The following is a 19,836-nucleotide window of genomic DNA, read 5'->3' on the forward strand; positions in this document are numbered from 1 at the left end:
CCACTGCTCCATCACCCCTAAGTTAGGTAGCACTTTTTCTCTCTTGAGTCTTCTAATCTGATTTGGCTGCAACAGCATACTGGATAACGGGTTAGGGTGAGTTGTCAAACGAGCCTTATAGTTGATTGAGTACCGTTTTACTTCGTCAAATATGGTTGGGATTTCCAGATACTCATGGATTTCCGAGTTTCAAGCGTACCATGGCGCCAATGAAAGTACCCTTAGTATACTGTTTTGAGCTCTCTGGATGGCTCAACATATTGGATTTGCTGCTGTCGACCGCAGTTCGATTCCATAATATTTCCAGAACGGTTTTTTTATGGAGCAATAGGTATACCCTTCGTTTGTTAGTTAAGGGTATGGCAGACTTTCTACCGAGAAGCCAGAGTAGGTTTTTGAACCTAAGGTCAGCGGGTCTACCATGAACTGTTATTGCGATTTAATTGACGACCTAAACTAAACTTCTTTGCTATTTCATACCACGACGTCCTTAGAGCTATCCATTATATATGTAGGTTGACATCACGTCGGAAACTGAATCGCAAACTGTTTTAGTTCGTACATTCATTTGTACCATGAGGTAATATTTCAACCTAAACTGGATAGCTTACGTGTCAAAGTGAGCGATTCAAAAAAAGTTGCTACTTTCCTAGCAGAAAGTAAATCGTTTTGTTCATAACTTAAAAAAAAATAGTGAAAACATACATAAAACAAACACACAGAAACGAAAAATGAAATTGATAAAAGATACTTACTTATATACTTTACTCACTCTATTGGACTACTTTATTGGAATTTTTGTGGAAACAAATTACTGAAAATAAATACCGAAAATGAGAGACAGACTTATGCACCGATAGTACAGCGCCATCTTTTTCCTACACCGCCGACAAGACACAATTTTCTTGAGTTCATTCTTCCATAAGCGATTCAAACGCCATTCAGTAATAGGCACTTCATGGTACGAATCTTAGCGATTCAGTTTAGGTACCTAAACTGATCTGTATCGGAATTGAATCGCTAATTAAAAGTTGATGGTAGGCCTTCAGGTAATTAATTTAATATAAATTATCTCTGCAACATTTTGAAGTCGCAATCGTTCGTCTTCGTTCAGTATATCTGTACGCAGCTTAATATTGTTTACGAATTCGGTACCTATCCCAAAATTAATGTTAGAGATGAAAATTGCGCAATGTAGGTAAAGTAATGTTGAGTCGACCGTAATTAAACTACCTGATAAATTCAGATACCCTGCCGTAATAAAGATTTAAGTTCATAGCTTTTATAATAATAATAATAAAATTCAACAATTCACTCGGTTAGCATCTATAAGATACAAACTAGATGCCAATTAAACTTCAAATGAAATCAAAACTTATACGTTAATGTTGATAAAAAAAAACACTAATCTCAGTTTTTATTTTACCACTTACCACTTCTTCAGGGAAGATGAGCTTTAATGAGAAATAGCAAGAAACTTACTGCCATTGTTTTAAATAAATATTCAAGGGTTCATCATTTTACAAAATAATTTAAGTGAAATAATACCTCAAGCATTCTGTACATCATTTCACACACACTCTATATAAATAAAGGTAATTTGCAAACATTTTTAACATTTGAATTATTTAAAATTAACAACAAAATCTAAAAGTTTTCGATAACAGAATCATCATTAGTAGCGCCGCGGAGCACGACGCACGGATCAGCAATCGCTTTCCTGGATCACTTTTGATTGTAAGGAAGTTATAACAATCCAATACGTTTTTTCCACATTGAGGGATTGTATTCTTCCATAAAATAAAAGACCTCCTTCGAGAGAACGCTGAATAATTATAAAAAAAATTAAATCAGTTCACAAATTTAATATCCCCTTTTTATGGTTTTAAAAAAGGGGAGTTTCAGATTATGAAGCGGTTTTGAATTTACTGATAAACAAAAAGAACTCTTCAACTTTAAGATATTAAAAAGAACGAAATTCATCTTCATTCGTATACGTACATTAATAGGCTTATGACATCCTACTAGACTACCTACAAAGACTTATTCATTTCTCGAAATCAAATCAAATCAAAATAACTTTATTCATTAATTTCAAATAAATGACACTTGCGAATGTCAAAAGTTATACTTTTCACCATATAACACCACTTCGGAAAAGATTGAGCTTTAGGTCTATCACAGACGACAGACTGTCCGCACTCCGTGACGCACTTTTTTGTCTGTGATAATAAAACCTATAGAATTATATGCAGTAACTGCAGATATAATTTTAGAACTGAATGTTTAATATGAAACAGTCCCTTAAATAATCTTTCTGAAAGAATAAGATGAACCCAAAATTCCCTATTTCTTCTTCTTTTTTATGTCTCAAGTACGAAAGAATACACCGCAATCTCTGTACTTCCATTGAGTGTACATCCCTACAACTCTGCCGACAAAATGACCGAAAGTGTACGTCGTGTGCGTTGAGTCTGTGAAATATCTTCCAAAGACATTTTGCGCACAATGCGGATTTTTGTGTGCCGCAAACTCAATAGCACAAAAAATGTGTCACAAATTATATTATGTAATTACAATCTATGTAAAGTGATGAAAAAAAATACTTAAGCGTCAAATACTCGATGGCTTACACTAGTACGTTAAAAAAAATGTAAATTATTTAAAAAAAATTGCGTGCGTACAAAGTACCATGTCAGAAGTGAAATTGCAACTGCATTGTGCATGAACCTCTAAACTGTATATGAAGTCCTGGTACATGTTACTAGGATGACACATGATTTCAACCGCTATGAAAGATATTACTATCACCGCTACCATATTTATGTTCTCCTGGTGTCTATGTCGCGCATGACAACAAAATATATTAAGGTAAACTCGCGTCATACATAAGACAACCTCTTCTCCAACTATGATCGCCTGGTACCAAAACACTGTATAATGATTCCTATCTCATTTTCTCGCACGTTAAATCTTATGAATTTATGTGCCTGCCTCTTTTTCGTTTCATTGAATTTCAATTCACAACAATGCTAGAGAAATTTTCACTTCACAAAAATACTAAAGTTATTGTGAGTACACTAGATGCATCAACCCACATATACTGTAAATAAATAAAGGTATTATGAAACGAGGATCGAAAGAAAAGCTAAAAACTGAAAACTATATCGCACCAAAACCACTTAGCCACCTACTAAGGTAACAAATTCAATTCTTTTGAGTGTATATGGGAAATGGAGTGTATGGAGAGGAAAAATTGAATTTATCTTCAGAACTGAACTAAAAGGCAACTTAGCTTGTAAACAGTTCGCGACAGAACTTTTACACGCAACGAAATATAATGTTTTGAAAGCTTTTTTGTTATGGTTAGCTGGTGTGTTAAAGTTTAAAGGATTGATTAAAATAAATGGCCTAGCTATGGTTATATTATACACTTATACTAAGCTTTTAATAGTTTTAATACATGTGATACCTAACTACATAAATATCTGCTCGAATTGTCGAGGATCCAGTACACACTCTGTGGACGGTCGTTATGAAGAGACGTCACTTTTTGAATGATTGAAAAATATATTAATATTAATAATTTATATAAAATAACTAACCGATCCGACAGACGTTCTCCTGTACACACGTCTTAAATTTTAAAAATCGGTCCAATCGTTAGGCGGAGTTCACTACCATACATATGGGCAGGAGAATTATATATGGAGTAAATTGAGAATCTAAATCAATTTCAAATTCACTTGAACACACACAAAAATTCATTCAAATCGGTCCAGCCGTTTAAGGAATTCACTGTCACCACACGTACAGAACAATTAAATACATAAAGATGTAACAATTTGTAGGTGGTTAAGTTAGGAAAGTTAAGCAACCATGAGGTTAATAAGATATCTCTTTCAGTTGACGTACAAGAGAAAAAAAAATATTTTTATATACACTTTAAAATTTTATTTATTTAAGAAATACACACATATTTAACACATACATTTTACATTTTATTTTCAAACATATAGGTATAAAGAGGTAAAAATAATAAAATAAAGTATTTATGTAATTGCTAGCTGACCCAGCAAACGTTGTATTGCCGATATTAAAATCGCGATACAAAAGTAACTGTTGATCGTAGATGGGTGAAAATTTGAAGTTGTATGTATTTTTTAATGCCGTCAGCATTAAAAAATACATACAACTTCATAGATATAGTCAACTTCATAGATATAGACATAGTCAAACAAATTTAAAAAAAATGTCAAAAAAAATTAAAAACAATTCGTGTGAAAAATAGATGTTGTCCGATTCTCAGACCTACCCAATATGCACTCAAAGTTTTATGAGAATCGGTCAAGCCGTTTCGGAGGAGTTCAAAGTTTAACGCCATGACACGAGAATTTTATTTATTAGAAAATATATGAGTTACACATTTTATAACCTCCGGGTATAACTCCCGTTATACCCAAACTGCCCTTCACAGAGGGATTGATTGATTGCTATGACCACATTTAGAGTTGAGTTGGTAAATCTCCCTAGAAAATGTTATGATTTTTTTCTTGATTCTTGAGTGTTAATTCTGCTTAGTTAGATTAAACATTCAATAAGAGCTCATAACGTTTGGAGAATTACGAATTTCCGCTCAAAATTAAAAAAAAAAGCGGGTGTGTACTTATGTATGCACGCAAGAAGTTATACTTCATTGGCGTAACAAACCAAAAATCATTAAAATTATTTATTGCTCCTGCTATTCTACGTTCAATATTGTAAAAATCTTGCAAAAATGGCTTTAACAATTAATTATTAAGTAACGAATACGGCTGTATGGGCCTGAACCTTTTGCCTGTCCTAATAATGTTCGTAGAAACCAAAAAAAAAAATAACGAATGTCGCAAACGTCAGAAAGTGCTGGGAACCAACTTCACCCTGTTACTTTTGTATTACAGTGATGCGCGGGCATCTTAAAATTTCACTCTCATCATTTTTTTATAACGCGCCTAAAGAAGTATAACTTAAAAAAAAACTTTAAACCCTATTGGTCCTTTAATACTTAAATATTATTACCAGCGTTTTCATTTTTCTTAGGTTCTTATTGTGAATTCAAAGCAAGTTTGTAATAAATACAATGAAATCGCTTCGAGATTTTCAAGCAGAGAAATATTAATTTTAATTAAAACTGCCATCACGAGTGGACAAGCAAACGCGAAACGTGTCGACATTCCCAGGGATTAAGCCGATTTCATTAAAACTCACATCATGAAGACAATTTAAATAAAATTACTGCGACAATGATCTCTTATATTTTAATTAACGGTTCATGTTAAATGATAATGTATTCGCTGTACTTTGTAGAATTTCATCGAATATTATACTTTCAGTAAAGATAGATTGGTGTTTTTATATTTGTTTTAACTAAACTTTCCAACAGTTTTTAAATATACAATTGAGTATTTTATTAAACCATTGATTGTACGTCTAACCTCGTAGTTTAAGTAAGGTATGTGAAACATGAAAAAAAAACAAGCCTACGTTTCTTCTCATGGTAAATCGTCACTGTCGCACGTGCGCCTTTGTAATTAACAATTTTCGATTGAAATCAACCGCTTCATAAGAGTTCGATTAACAGAAAAATTTTAACTAATTTATAAAGATAACTATGGTTAAAAACTTCTAGTTACAAGAATTGACCGAACAAAAACTCATATAATATTTAATCTGTGGCTTATTCTTATTCTGTATAATACGTATGTTTGTTATAGTTAGACTTCGAAACCCCGTCGCTTTTGGTTTGGCTGGTAAAACCTCAGTTCTGAAGAAAACAATGTTCTATCTGACATATTGATATAGCGTCAATTGTTAAATAGCAAGAAAACCTAATATTTTAATCAGCATCTATATTTTCGACTTTAGACGGCTTCGAAAATTTTACTATAACAAATTATATACGAAAATACTGAACAAATACACGAAGCGTTACTTGTAGCCATAAACATGAACCATTCTGTCCGCGTTCGAATTAAATTTCATAACAATTTCACAAAAGGTCATGACAAATGTATGTAATTTTGTTGGTGAAATACAACTGAAAGGACAAATGTTTGCGAAAGGAATTTTTAATGTCATTATCCCGCGGCGCATTCATGCGTGTGACGCGATTAAGGGGACGAACAAATTGACCCATTAATCTCGTCCTATTCTTTTAGTTTTCAACGCTTTACACTACTTAAATAATCCCATTGTGATATTAATAACACTTACAGACATTAAATTTCACATTCTGGCGCCACGGCCACATGTGGAGTATTGCTGTCATATCTGATTTGGCGCACCCCAGTATCAGCTCGATCCATTTGACCGCGTGCAGAGCAGAGCAGCTCGAATTGTCGTGGACCCTATGCTCTGTGAACGGCTGGATCACTTGGCGCTGCGTAGAGACATCGCTTCATTGTGTGTCCTCTACCGCATTTAGCACGGGGAGTGTTCCGTAGAGCTGATTCACCTGATTCCTGCAGCTGTATTCCACCTTCGTACGACACGCCACAAGTTAGGATTTCAACCCCACACAGTGTGGTTTTCAAGGAGCTTTCTTCCACGTACTACTAAGCTGTGGAATGATCTTCCTTGTGCGAGAGCTTTTTTTGTAGGGAACCCTAAAAGTAGTGTTATGTAAATCATTACTACGAACATAATATATCGATATATTCTACTTATTAGCGCAAGCGTATGGCATCAAATCCATAGATTTGTAATGGACACCGCATGCATATTCAATCTAGTTTTACTATTTTGTGAATAAGTAAATAAAACAATTTATTTAATATGTATGATTTTGTTTCAGCTAGAAATTTCCTCTTATGAACATGGTTTTAATAAAACTTTGAACAAAACCTTGAATGGAAGAAACTAAAATAATATTTTCTATTTGTTTCTCACGAAGAAGAATATGAAGAACATCATCTAATTTCGATTTTGTCTTACAATATTATTTATTAAAAAGAAAATAAATAGGTAAGCAAATATTAAAATCAGACTAATAGTTTCCGAAATATCATTGACGTGATAACGTCTTTTAAATCGATGAACGCCGGTTGCACGCACGAAAAAATGTCACGTTCCGTCAAGCGAGAGCGTGGAACAAGCGACACGATCAGACTAAGCATTTGTGCCGCATCATGTTCTTTGATTGTTAAAAAAGTAGCATCTGAGTGCAGTAATACAATTAAAGATTTTGTCACAATTTTTACTAAAAAACTTTTATGACTCATATAAACAATGAATAATAATAATAAAAAGATGTTTTCTTATCTATTTTTTAAGCAAAACTACTGTATTCATAGGCACATAAGCTATGCGTTAGTAACAAATCAAGGGATTTCACGGTTTAAATGATATTCTTCATTGTAAACGGTAACACACCACAAACTGAAATGTTTCATTGCCTGCACAGCATAGTTACAAAGGTAAACATTATAATAAACGTTCGTGACACAGTTTGACAGATTTTTCAAAGAAAAAATATGATTTAAAAGATACATTCAATTACATTAAATGTTGTATACGAATAAAAAAGCTGTAAAACTTGTAAAATCTACTCTTCAAAGTAGAAATAGCGTACATGTTTAGAGCAGGGATCGAAATACTCGCTGTGAGGCAAGTCAAGAGCCGACAAGGCGCTGCCGAAGTAATGCCTGGTGAAGTGTAAGGCATCGCTCGGCCGAAGCAATAGCAATGTCTGCAGATAGTCCCGGATCGTCGCAGCCAGTTCCCCATTTTCGGTCACGTAGCGTGCACCGTCCGATGACCGGGTACTCTGTGATCCGAATAAAGTACGATGTATTTCTAATACGCCTTTAAACTTTGAGCAGATTCTACAGACAATTTCCTAACGAAGCAAATTAAATATAAACACTCTCAGCTACATTTCAAGCGTTCATTCGTTTGCAATTCACTCTAATGAAATGAAAATAGTACGGACGCTGTAAAAACCAAAGGCTTTTCTTATGATATTATAAGGCCGAGTTAAATTAAAATGGTTAACTTTTTTATTACGGCGTTATTAAATTTCTTATTATATTTTTAAGCTTATGGTGTGCTGTGATAACAAGCTCAAATGTGTGTTTTTTTATTTCAAATTATTAATAATCGTAATTCTAAATTACTAATAAGATTTGTTTTTATACATTACATAGACAGTAGGTGCCAGTAAAACCCAAACACATACAGTGTGAATATTGATAACTAATTACTTTCGTTTTAATTAATATTATCAAATAACTAGTATATTATTTGATTAACGCGAGTGTTACACATTTAAATAAAACACTTTTAAAGGATTAGAACGCGTGTAATTGTAACTGTGTTTTTTCATTAGATTTTTGCGTAAAAGTTACATGTTTTATTTAAGTTAACCCGACGTTTCAAGACCTTTCCAGATCTCGTTTTCAGGGGGACTCCCCCTGAAATCTAATGTAAAAAGACAGTTTAATCAGGCGTTTTAATCCTTTAAAAGTGTTTTATTCTAATAACAACCGGACACTGTTGCGCAAATTTGATATCTGTTTAATATTTGAAAGAGTTATTAGACCGTTATGCCATTGCCCCTACACAGAGCATCAAATGATCGGTGCAGTAGACACAAAACTGTGTCACTTTTTCATAATTAATATAGGCATTGCCGTAGTGCGTCAGTGTAGGTATACCATCCGCATTTCACCAAACAATGCAGCAAAATTCAACATTAGTATTATAATCAATGTAATAGTACTAATCCTATTGCCTAAATTACCGTATTTAATTCCTTACAAGTCTATCAAAAAAATTTACTCAAATATTCGTATCCACACTTGTATTAAAAATATTACCTTAAAATCGAGGTAATCGGAGAACAGCTGAAGATCGCTCCGCCATTTCTCCCGCGTCGGCTCATGGCGCTCTATTTCGTCTCTCTCGGGAACCACTCGCAACAATGGGTTCAGATGAATCATGTACTCATTATCTGCCCACTCGTGGCTTACCAGATAGCCTTGTACAAAAAAAAATATTATAGAATTGTAATCTATATGTAATTAAGAGATATCCACCTATGTATTGACTCATCGCGATATCTCTGGAAACATAAGTCGCACAGACATGAAATTTGATAGGAATATTCCTCAAATAGAACTGAAAACAAAATTTTATGAACGATGCCGGACTCGAACCCGCGACCTCTGGCGTTCCGTGCAAGCGCTCTTTCCAACTGAGCCAAACATTAAAGCCACAACCTGAGAGTTGAACAAAGCACACGATTATCAACGATACGTCACTCGAACGGTTGGCTCCGTTGGAAAGAGCGCTCACACGGAACGCGAAAGGTCGGGGGGTCCGAGTCACGCATTGTTCATTAAGTTTTGTTTTCAGTTTTATTTGTGTAATTAATCCCAGAAGTGAGGGTTATCACTTTAAAACATAACAAATTGCTTAGGAATATTCGTTTCACCGAGTAGAGGTCAGTTAAGAAAGGGTTTTACGACATTCCAACTGCAAGAGTTGTTTTATTAGTAACAGTACAACGTCTGTCGTGTCAGCTAGTTTAATATATAATTCAGAAAACAGAAAATACTGGACACAAGACAGTATTTACAAAGTAGATATTAAAACTGAGTTATTTCTAGCGTTACCTTAAGAAAGTAAATTTTTATAATAGAAGGCACAAACGCTTGCCGTCAGTTGAGTAAATACGCTGTCTTATGGTCTTGGTAGGTTGGTAGGCCCCCCACAAGATGGACCGACGATCTGGTCAAGATCGCCGGAATACGTTGAATGTGGGCAGCGCAGGACCGATCGTCGTGGCAATCTTTGAGGGAGGCCTTTGTCCAGCGGTGGACGTCTTCCGGCTGATGATGATGATGGTCTTTGATATAGTTTGTTGACATTGAGAGGTGGAAGAATGTTTTTCTTTTTAAGGTATCCAAGTTGTATATATTTCGAATTCTGTTTTCACATAGTGAATTGAGGCAAAAAGTTGACAGAATATTAAAAACCGCATTTTTATATAATACTAGCTGACCCAGCAAACGTTGTATTGACGATATTAAAATCGCGATACAAAAGTAATTGTTGATCGTAGATGGGTGAAAATTTGAAGTTGTATGTATATTTTTAATGTTGACTCATAATAAAATAAATTAAAAAAAAAAAATGTCAAAAAAAATTCGTGTAAAAACCCTTAATATTTACGGGGATGAAAAATAGATGTTGTCCGATTCTCAGACCTACCTCAAAATTTCATGAGAATCGGTCAAGCCGTTTCGGAGGAGTTCAAAGTTTAACACCATGACACGAGAATTTTATATATTAGATAGACTAGCTATGCCGGCCGCTTCTTCATCAGCATTGACTTAGAACTATCCCAGCCTGTTGTTGCGACGAAAAGTGACTTTGTTAACTCGCGAACATAACAATTTGTACAATCATTTTGGTGTTTGTTGATTGGAAACGTACAAACTTGATACTGATACAAGTAAAGGAGAAACCAAGAATAATATGTCTCTTAAATCTACAGCAATACTTCTATGGACGTGTATACCTTAATACAATATTTCAGAAAGAAATTGTTTCCAGGAACAAATAATATCCTAATTCGCTTTTCCGCGGTTATTATTAACAGACAAAATTCAGAAGAAACAATTTAAGGGATAGCACACAGCTTTGAGTAACAGCAGCTATTAAGGGTTTAGGGTCATAGAATCCCTCTACAAAAACCTTCGGGAAGTAAGTTGTATTTCCACTTGGAACTATACAGTTGGGATTTTTTGTGTCAGTGAGTCATAATATAATAAACAAATATCACAAATTGGTTATGTTTTTAAAGTGATAACCCCCACTTCTAAGATTAATACACAAATAAAATTTGAAAACAAAATTTTATGAACGATGCGGGACGCGAACCCATCGCAATATCACAAAATTTTACAAAAATTGTGTTCGGACAGAGCTACAAATCATAGTAGTGAAAAACATACATACATACATAACGAAATGGACACAGTGCAATAGTTATAAATGACTTTCGAATCAGAGACATCACTTCAATGTATTCTGAATTATAAATAAAATGAATTGAGCTTTAGAGAAATTGTTTTGCATCGGCTCGAAGTATTGAAAGGAAAGTCTCGAGGCTATAATTTAATAACGGATAGAAAATTTCCTTTACCTTTGAGGGTGAGAACTGTCAGTGTTTGGTGAACAAATCCAGTTGGCTCTATAATATGGCGTTCAACTTTAACTACGTAAAGCGGAGTTCCATTCACAATAGCCTGGCTGGTACCATGGGACACCTGATGTAAAGATATTTGTTTATAATTATGTTGGGTATATGTCTGCTTACTTACGGCCATTCCCAATATTCAGTCTATCTCCGGTAGTGGCCTACTGGAGCTAAAAAATCGTAACATCGTTGACTTTTCTGGCCCAATAAACTTATCGATGGTAACTCACCTTATCCGTACACCCTGTCTGACAATGGGACGACGTCTAGCTTACCAGCGATAGAAGTTTCTATGGAATTTGCAATTCACGCGTCCCAATATAAGGCGATATTGACTTATCGGCTATATTGGGACAGCTTCAGATTATTGACAGTTAATTACTTGCAGTAGAAGGTAGTTATTTATCTCTATCTGTAGATAGTATATTGGGAACGGCCGTTAATCTAAAGGAAATCCATAACTATCCAAATTTTTTGAGTTATCTTGAGTGTAAATTCCGCTTATATTTATCTTCAATCAGACTGAGTCGCAGTCTCGTGCAAGAGTTTGCGAGTCAACATCTCTTGTGGATTCCTCGTGTAAAGTAGAAACATGTGTCGAATTGATTTGAAAATTTTGATTACAAAAGCCCCTGGTTACTTTTTGGATTCCAACACATATATACTCTGTTATTTGGAGTGCTTATTGAAACATTTCAGTGTTAGCACTAGAAACTGTGGTACATCTATATCAATTCAGACGAAGCAGCGGTGATTATCCTGTGACAAAACTAAAATTTAAAAATTATGGTCTTTACGTTTGATACCGTTTGATTCTCCTTAATTCTCGATTGAAGTTTGTTGAATTAAACCCCCATATTTGAGAGAAATCCTCTGTGCTACAAACATTGTTTCTTGAACTACTGCACTATGAAATCCATTTTCTCCTGCAGTATGTCCAAGTTGATATGAGATGGCTATGTATTCTGGGATTAGGATAAACGAGCCACCGAGCCATGTGATGATAAGTGCTCACTGCCGCCCAAGTTCTTTGCAACACCAGAGGAATGACAGGATCATGGCTGGCCTCATATATGCCCATTATTTGACTGCAGAAAGACATCGAATCGGTCTGGAACAACCGAATAAGGAGCACAATGGAAGAACGCCTCTATCAAGGTAAGAATGATGTTTAAAGCCATGTGGTGCGATTTTGTAGTTTAGCAGATCTATCAAGTTCAACAAATCTTGGGAACACTCCCAATGATAAATGCGGTACAACCATAATCAAGCAAAGTCTCTACGCAACGTAAGCTTCCGAGCCGTTCACAGAGTCAATAAACGGAACAGAGACAACAGCAATACTCCATTATGTGGCCGGACCTACGCTTTACAAAGCGCTTGAATGTCGGCCGGCTTGAAATATAATCTTGCTCTATTGATGATTGAAATTATTTAATCGCCTCGTAGAAGCCCACCCGGACACTGATATATTTACTGATAGACGTGAGATGTTGGTAAAGTTGCTGCTCCGACTTTGTGAGTCCTAGCAAAAAAGCATCTAGCCACAGCAATTTAATTGATTAATATTTTTTTTGGTTTTGTAGCCGTTTTAATTAAATAAACAAATGATCCCTAGTTTCGTCGACACCAATTTGGCTTTGCTTTCCAGATGACCGATATAAAAAGGCGAGGCTTTAACGGCCGTTTTCAATAACGTATATATTGCTATCACCGTTTAGTGACAAGATCGTATCTATCCATAGTTATGTCCAATATAGTTATATTACAAGTGGACCCAACAGACGTTGTCCTGTACACATATCTTAAATTTGAATAATCGGTCCACCCGTTAGGAGGAGTTCACTAACATACACATGAGCAGGAGAGCATATTACATGGACAGAATTGAGAATCTAAACCAATCTCAAATTCACTGGAACACACAAAAATATCATCAAAATCGGTCCAGCCGTTTAGGAGGTAGTTTAATTGTGAATCTAAACCATTCTCGAATCCACCTGAAGACACACACCAAACTCAAATTCAATGGAACACACAAAAATATCATCAAAATCGGTCCAGTGGTTTAGAAGGTAGTTCAATTATGAATCTAAACCATCCTCGAATCCCCTTGAGCTCACACAAAAAATTTCATCAAAATCGGTACAGCCGTCTAGGAGGAGTTCAGTGACATACACACGCACACGAAATATATATATAAAGATTAGTTATAGTGCAAAGCTATCTGTCGATAGGTTATTGAAACGTAAGTAAGCGTAAAAGGATAGATTTGTCTACCTCTAGTAAGTTAGACTATTATTATATTATTGAAGACGGCCGTAAAACGAGCGCTGTCGAAGACGGTGATTTTCTTATCTTAATCCTATTTAAAAAATACCTCTATCTGCAGCAAAGCTACAGGATTGCGATAGCATAGCGACGCCTCCAAATGGGTCTTGAATAGTTAACAGTAAACAAAAAACAATTGCTAATTATAAAGGTACTTACATACACACTCTCGCATATCATCCCATCAATGAGGACAGTGTCGGACTTTAGCTTGCCCTTATAACGGGATAATGCGAAATAGCGCAGAAGCACGACATTTGCGCCCTCCAGTAAAAAGTCGTGTGCTTCTTCGAACGAGTGGTAAATACGTTTCACAATATGGCGTTCGCCGCAAATGCGAGTCACTTTATTGTAATAGCCGCTCTCACTAATCGTCATGTAACTCCGACGTTCCTTGGTTAGATGCCTCTTCGTTATTTGTCTGAAATCGATCAGCTTTTCTCATTATATTTTTTTCATGGAACTATATGTGTCCGATTTATCTATATATCTCTATAATGTTTACGAGTGGCTCCATGAGTGGCACAAGATTATGGGTACCACAACGGCGCCTTTTCTGCCGTGAAGCAGTAATGTGTAAGCATTATTGTGAAAGCGGTCTGAAGGCCGCCTAAGCAAGGGAAATTACTGGGCAAATGAGACTTAATATCTTAATATGTCTCAAGGAGACGAGGGCAGTTTTGGTGCCGATCAGAATTTTTGGGTTTTTTCAAGATTCCTGAGCGGTTCTACATTGTAATGGGCAGGGCCTATCCATTACCATCAGATGAACGTCCTGCACGTCTCCTCCCATTTAATCATAAAAAATCAGTCGGTAGGTCGACTGATCAAGATTTAGTTATAGGAGAGCTTACTCTTTATTACCTTAGCGCGTTGAAAAGATACACATACAGGAAACCGTAATTAATACTTTTAAATATTAATTTATAATAATTATTAACAGCCCTTTCTTTTATTACTTTTTTAAATATTTTACATTTACTTAGGATAGAACCAGCAGATTCAAACCTGCTCCAAAACCATTTTTTATATTAAATCAGTTGAAATACTCGTTCATCTGGAGGTATCCTTTGCAGTAAAATTAATAACTAAATTCCTACCTACTACCAAAACCCGGCAATGCTACCCTGTGGTTTATTAAGAGTACTAATTTTATTAAATATTTATTTGCATTTTAGCGTCAACTTGTAGCAAGTTATAATAGCAGAATGTAAAAATATTCCACATGTTTAAATACCTACTAGTGTTTCCGTGTACCAGTTTTTATGGTGATTAAATTTAAAGATTAATAAAATAATACTATAATTGTCTTCAAGAGCTTTGCGCTCTGTTTTACGACTCTTAGAACCACAGACTAATATGATGCTTACGCATTTAGAACCAAGAGCAATTAATAATACGATAATACACCCGGTAAAACATCTCTCTGGTGTGTTTGTCTAGGTATGATATGTAGGTGTAGATATTGCCAGTTTTTGACGGCTGTCTTGCCGTTTCCACCGGGACACGGTAGAATATTACTCTGGTATACCTATAGTGTATTATCTATGCATAGGACCTTAGAAACGCTTGCCGTGTACGCTTGTGCACTGGAGCGTATGGGAGGTTAAATAGTAAGGTTGATGTGAGATAACGCCATCTAGTGACAAGTTAAGAGAAATTGAATGAAAAAACAATCTCCATTGTAAAAAAAGGGTTATTTACGTTTATGTATGTATGGCTTTACGTTGGCCAACTTGAATGTACCAGCTATTTATCTTAGTTTATAATAATAATTATAAAAAGTATAACCACTGGAATATTTGCATGTCTGTCAAGACGAAACATGTGCCTAGTCTTATATTTATAGCAAGTTTAGCTGTGAATGTGTCTTGCAAATACAGAACTTTGACTTTGAAAAATCACTCCTACTTGTAAATGCAAATAGCAAATCGATTATCAAATACTTTTCCAGGGCAGCCGCGTCATAAATTCAGAAGCTGAATTTTTATTGTTATGTAAATATTTTTTTGATTTTGAATGATCGAAAGAGCAGATATCTGACCTGAAGCATCATAATGGTGATAATTTGAGCTAAGTCGAAAAGCACCACAAACCAATAATCGACGTAGGATACCGCGGATAAACCAGCTCACATTGAATTGATTCAACACATTCCTCTGGTGTTGCAAGAAATAGTTGGCGGCGGTGGTCACTTAACACCAGGTGACCAGTACGCTCCTTTGTCCTCCTTTTCCAAAAAAAAATGAACTTGTCACCTCGTGGGTCTCTTACCGCTCAGTACATCAATAATCACAATACACATAAAAATAATTAGTTAATTAATTAAAAATTGATGCAAATTATAGATAAATCTTCATCATAACATACTCGCTTCTATTTTCTTCCAGCGTATGCAGGTTGCAGTCAAGTATACTGACAAGTTTAGAACTAGACTTCGCTCCTTCTTTTGATGAATGTGAAACAACTTGAACTAAAAATTTATTCCCGTCCTCTCCCAACATTTCCACGCTGAAACTGATACCTATGAAATACAAATAACATTAACATTATTAGAATATGAAATAATATTTATCAATTATAAGAAAGCACGCGAAAGTAACCTAAAGAGTATATCATTGAGCGAAGCTGAGCGGAGCTCCGGGTGACTGCATTTGATTTCCGTGTTAAATTGTTTCTCGGCCATTTCTGGACCGATTTTAAAAAAATTTGAGCTCATAGGAAGCTTTCGAAATTCTTCGAGCTTCTAGGTTGTTGTCGAGGAAGAATTATGAATTTCGATTTGATTCAATTATTATATTTAAAAACAAGCATGACCAAATAAGGCGCTAATTCCTCATGTTTAAATATGGCGCCAAATTCCAAACGATTATTTTTATTATTTTTGTTTGGATTAATTTTGTTTTGTGATTGTACACAGACTTAGTTTACCTCGCTTCGCTCAAATATACGCCGCAGCGAAGAGGTACGAAGAGCAACTGCGGAATCCTAGTATTACATATTATTTTATTATATATTCTTTAAGTAAGTTGCTCTCGCGTAAAGTTGTGGTCACCGGCGAATGACGCTAAATGGATAATCACCTCAGCATTGTGATAATAATGATAAATTTACGAAACAATTAGTATTTTATGTTAATGTGCAATACTCGCGTAATAATAATTATATGTAATTATGAATAATTAAAATAGCTGATCCCTGAAATTAATACTTAAATACATAAAATATTATTAGGTACCTAATATGAATTTTCTTTTTCTCATTCTTCATTTTTTTTAAATCAAATATCATTGTATATATCATATATTATCGTTATGATAAAATTGATCCAATTTTTTGGAAAGGTGAAAGAGCTCAAATAATGGTTATTGGTCACAGATCAACTGTTTGTTGAAATTTGGTACAGCGATAGACTAGACCTTGGGAAATGACATAAATGGCTACATTTTATCCCGAAGCAATCCATGGTTCCCGCGGGATTTATGAAAAACTGAAATTAACTTCTATGAGCTATATAACTAACCAATTCAAATAGTAGGTTTAGTTTGTCATAGCAATCTTCCTCGAAATAAGATTAATATAATATGAACGGGAACTAGAATAGGACATGAGATAATCTTCAATTCCAAACTTGGTTATTATATTTAAAAACCCTTTATCTACGCGGACTAAGTCACGGGCATCAGCAAATTATTGTGTAAATACAATTCATAAACACAAGGAACACTCACACGAATTCATTAAACCCCCTACACACACACAAACATCGATAACTCAAAATCGACACAACCCTATAAGAAATTCACAGTCAACGAACTCCCTACAAAAACACGGGCCGCAAGAATTTTAAGTCGATTAGCTGATCGCTGCAGAGCGAGCTTACCTCGAGTCTCGACCAACCAATACAAACAGAATTTTAAAGCACATCATTGTTTTTGATTTTGTACAAACACACATCGCAATGTAAATTACAGTAGAACTAAAAAAGTAAATTACACCAGAAAAAAATCTGCTAAAATGATCAAACTGAAGTCTTATCCGATCACAATTACGTCTTGAGCAAGTAAAACAAAGAATGAGGTTCTTTGAAACAACTAAATTGCAAAAAATAGCTAGAGAACAGGTTTTTAGTTTTGTTTTTTACATACAAAACGCAATCCTGTTTACCTACCTTAATTGATACTCTACACAAAAACTGTTTAGGATCAGCTTTCCATCATACCATGACTTTGTCTTGTAAAATTTTATAAAATATAACCGATGAATTAGGTAACTAAATAAATCGGGACAAATGGAGAGTTTTAGGATGGTCTTATAATATTAACGATTGTATTCTTTCGCTATTATTCATTTTACTATAAGGAAATAGAATTATATTTAAATACCTCCGACAGTACTGCAGCAATCTAAACTTGCCTTTCGTACTTTCTTAATGTACTGAGGGGCTTCAATACTATGAACGGGACAAACATCTACATTGGACTGAAGTTCTTCGTGTTCATGGAGTCCTAAAATTTTTATTTTTTCCACTGGTGGTTCTTTGTACGAAATTTTGTCATGACGTCCATAACCAAAGTCAAAATATGTATGCCTGGGATCAACATCATGGCACCATCGATATCCTTGTTCGCCAGGTGCTTGAACTCGTTTTAATTTTCGACCATCGTCTTTCTTCGGACATGTGCAAACGATACCTCCTCCTATAATAGTCTTATTTTCAGGACATGTGCAAAATATGTTTTCATCTTTCTCCTTTTGTATATCGCATAGACAAGGCTCCGTACAGTCACAAATTTTCATACAGTTACAATTGTCGGGATCTTCACAAGTGCACACTTTTTCCTTGGGTTCACAATCACACGTATCTACACAAGAACATACTGGACTTGCCGGACAGCTACATATAGATTTCTCTTCTGCGTCTTTACACGCAGGGTCTTGGCCATCCTTAGGTTCACATTCACATGGTCTGCGTATATGGCATATACATACGAAACTACAAGTGCATTCATCGCCCTTGCCACAATGACAAGGAGGTTTTGGGCCAGATTTTTGGCATAAACATGGTTCCACTATAGGTTCTTCTACCTGTTCCCCTACACTTTCTTCTTCTATAACTTCACCACATTCATCATAAATTACTTCCATGTGAGTATTGATTAGCGTAGGTTTAGTTTCACAGGGACAAACAGGAAAAGGGAATTTATCAGTTGCACAAATGCAAGGTTTCTTAATCTCTTCACATGTGCACTTTGGTCTTGGTTTACCATCAGAATGACATAAGCAAACTTCACTAGACTTGCAAGTGCATACTAGCTGGGGATTATATACATCACATATGCAAAGGCTTTCCACTTTTATGCATTTGCATGTATGTCGTGTCTTAGCTCCACATAGGCAAGGAATCTTAATTATACAAGGACACTCTCCGTTTTTATCTACCTCACATGTACAGAAGTCCATATTATTATTTCTAATAGCGGGATTAAGTTTAGGCATGCCATCCTCAATGATAACACTATCCTTACTATTTGCCGAGGGTAACGGTTTCGTACAATCTGGAAAGAAGTAAAAGTGAAAATCATTATCTTCTGCATCTTGCACATCTCCAGGTTCTTCTTCAATAGGTTCTTTTACTTTGATATATTCGTCATGTTTCAGTTCCACGGACTGCCGACTGTCAGATTCTTCACAAGTCCAATCTGAACTTTCGTCATCTCGGATATCTCCCTCAATATGTCCACAGCTAATGATAAGAGTTTCAGCAAAGCAGAGTTCTTTTTTTGTCTTCTCATCTGAAATAAATAGTTTTGTTGTTTTCGTTCTTTTTTTTTTTGAAACTATATAATTGAATACTTATGTAGGTTAGTAATATTACACCAAACAAAGTGTTCCGTTTTATATTTGTAACCGAAGCTGTAACTTGTTTTTTTGTTTTGTGAATAAAACAAAAAGGTTCCCAACTAGGACCCTTTTATTTATGCTTCTAATATGTACTCTTTTAAATAATATTATGTTTAAACATCATTGTACGTATATAATATTATATACATTTAAAGCAAGGTTAACACAGAACATGTCAAAGCGATATTGTTATACACATTTATCTTCATCACATAAAGATATTATACTATATAGAATTTTATTTAAGTAGATAGTATAATTTTATACAAACCGATATTAAAATAGAAATGTTTTGATAAGTCTATTAACGAAATACGTGGTGAAGCCATACTTTATTTTTGTATTTTTCAAATGCAATA

At 35.0% G+C, this 19,836-nt stretch overlaps 1 protein-coding gene across 3 annotated transcripts; it reads right to left on the reverse strand.

The window, feature by feature from the left end:
• Nucleotides 1-6,833: 6,833 nt before the first annotated feature.
• On the reverse strand, nt 6,834-19,834 carry LOC126965363 (uncharacterized). 3 transcript variants are annotated; one of them, XM_050808906.1, is made up of 7 exons: nt 19,749-19,834; nt 17,959-19,368; nt 15,944-16,097; nt 13,733-13,994; nt 11,189-11,312; nt 8,856-9,016; nt 6,834-7,804 (listed from the first exon to the last, which is right to left on the reverse strand). In XM_050808906.1, exons 1-7 carry the CDS (start codon nt 19,804-19,806, stop codon nt 7,583-7,585), a joined length of 2,391 nt encoding a protein of 796 aa, XP_050664863.1. In that variant the 5' UTR covers nt 19,807-19,834; the 3' UTR covers nt 6,834-7,582. The 3 variants fall into 3 exon arrangements, with proteins under 3 accessions (XP_050664863.1, XP_050664864.1, XP_050664865.1); XM_050808907.1 differs by lacking the exon at nt 19,749-19,834 and having other exon boundaries at nt 17,959-19,131; nt 19,211-19,279; XM_050808908.1 differs by lacking the exons at nt 17,959-19,368; nt 19,749-19,834 and adding an exon at nt 17,457-17,570.
• Between the last annotated feature and the right edge of the window lie 2 nt (nt 19,835-19,836).

The sequence above is a fragment of the Leptidea sinapis genome, chromosome 7, assembly GCF_905404315.1.
Source record: "Leptidea sinapis chromosome 7, ilLepSina1.1, whole genome shotgun sequence".
Classification (NCBI taxonomy): Eukaryota; Metazoa; Arthropoda; class Insecta; order Lepidoptera; family Pieridae; genus Leptidea; species Leptidea sinapis.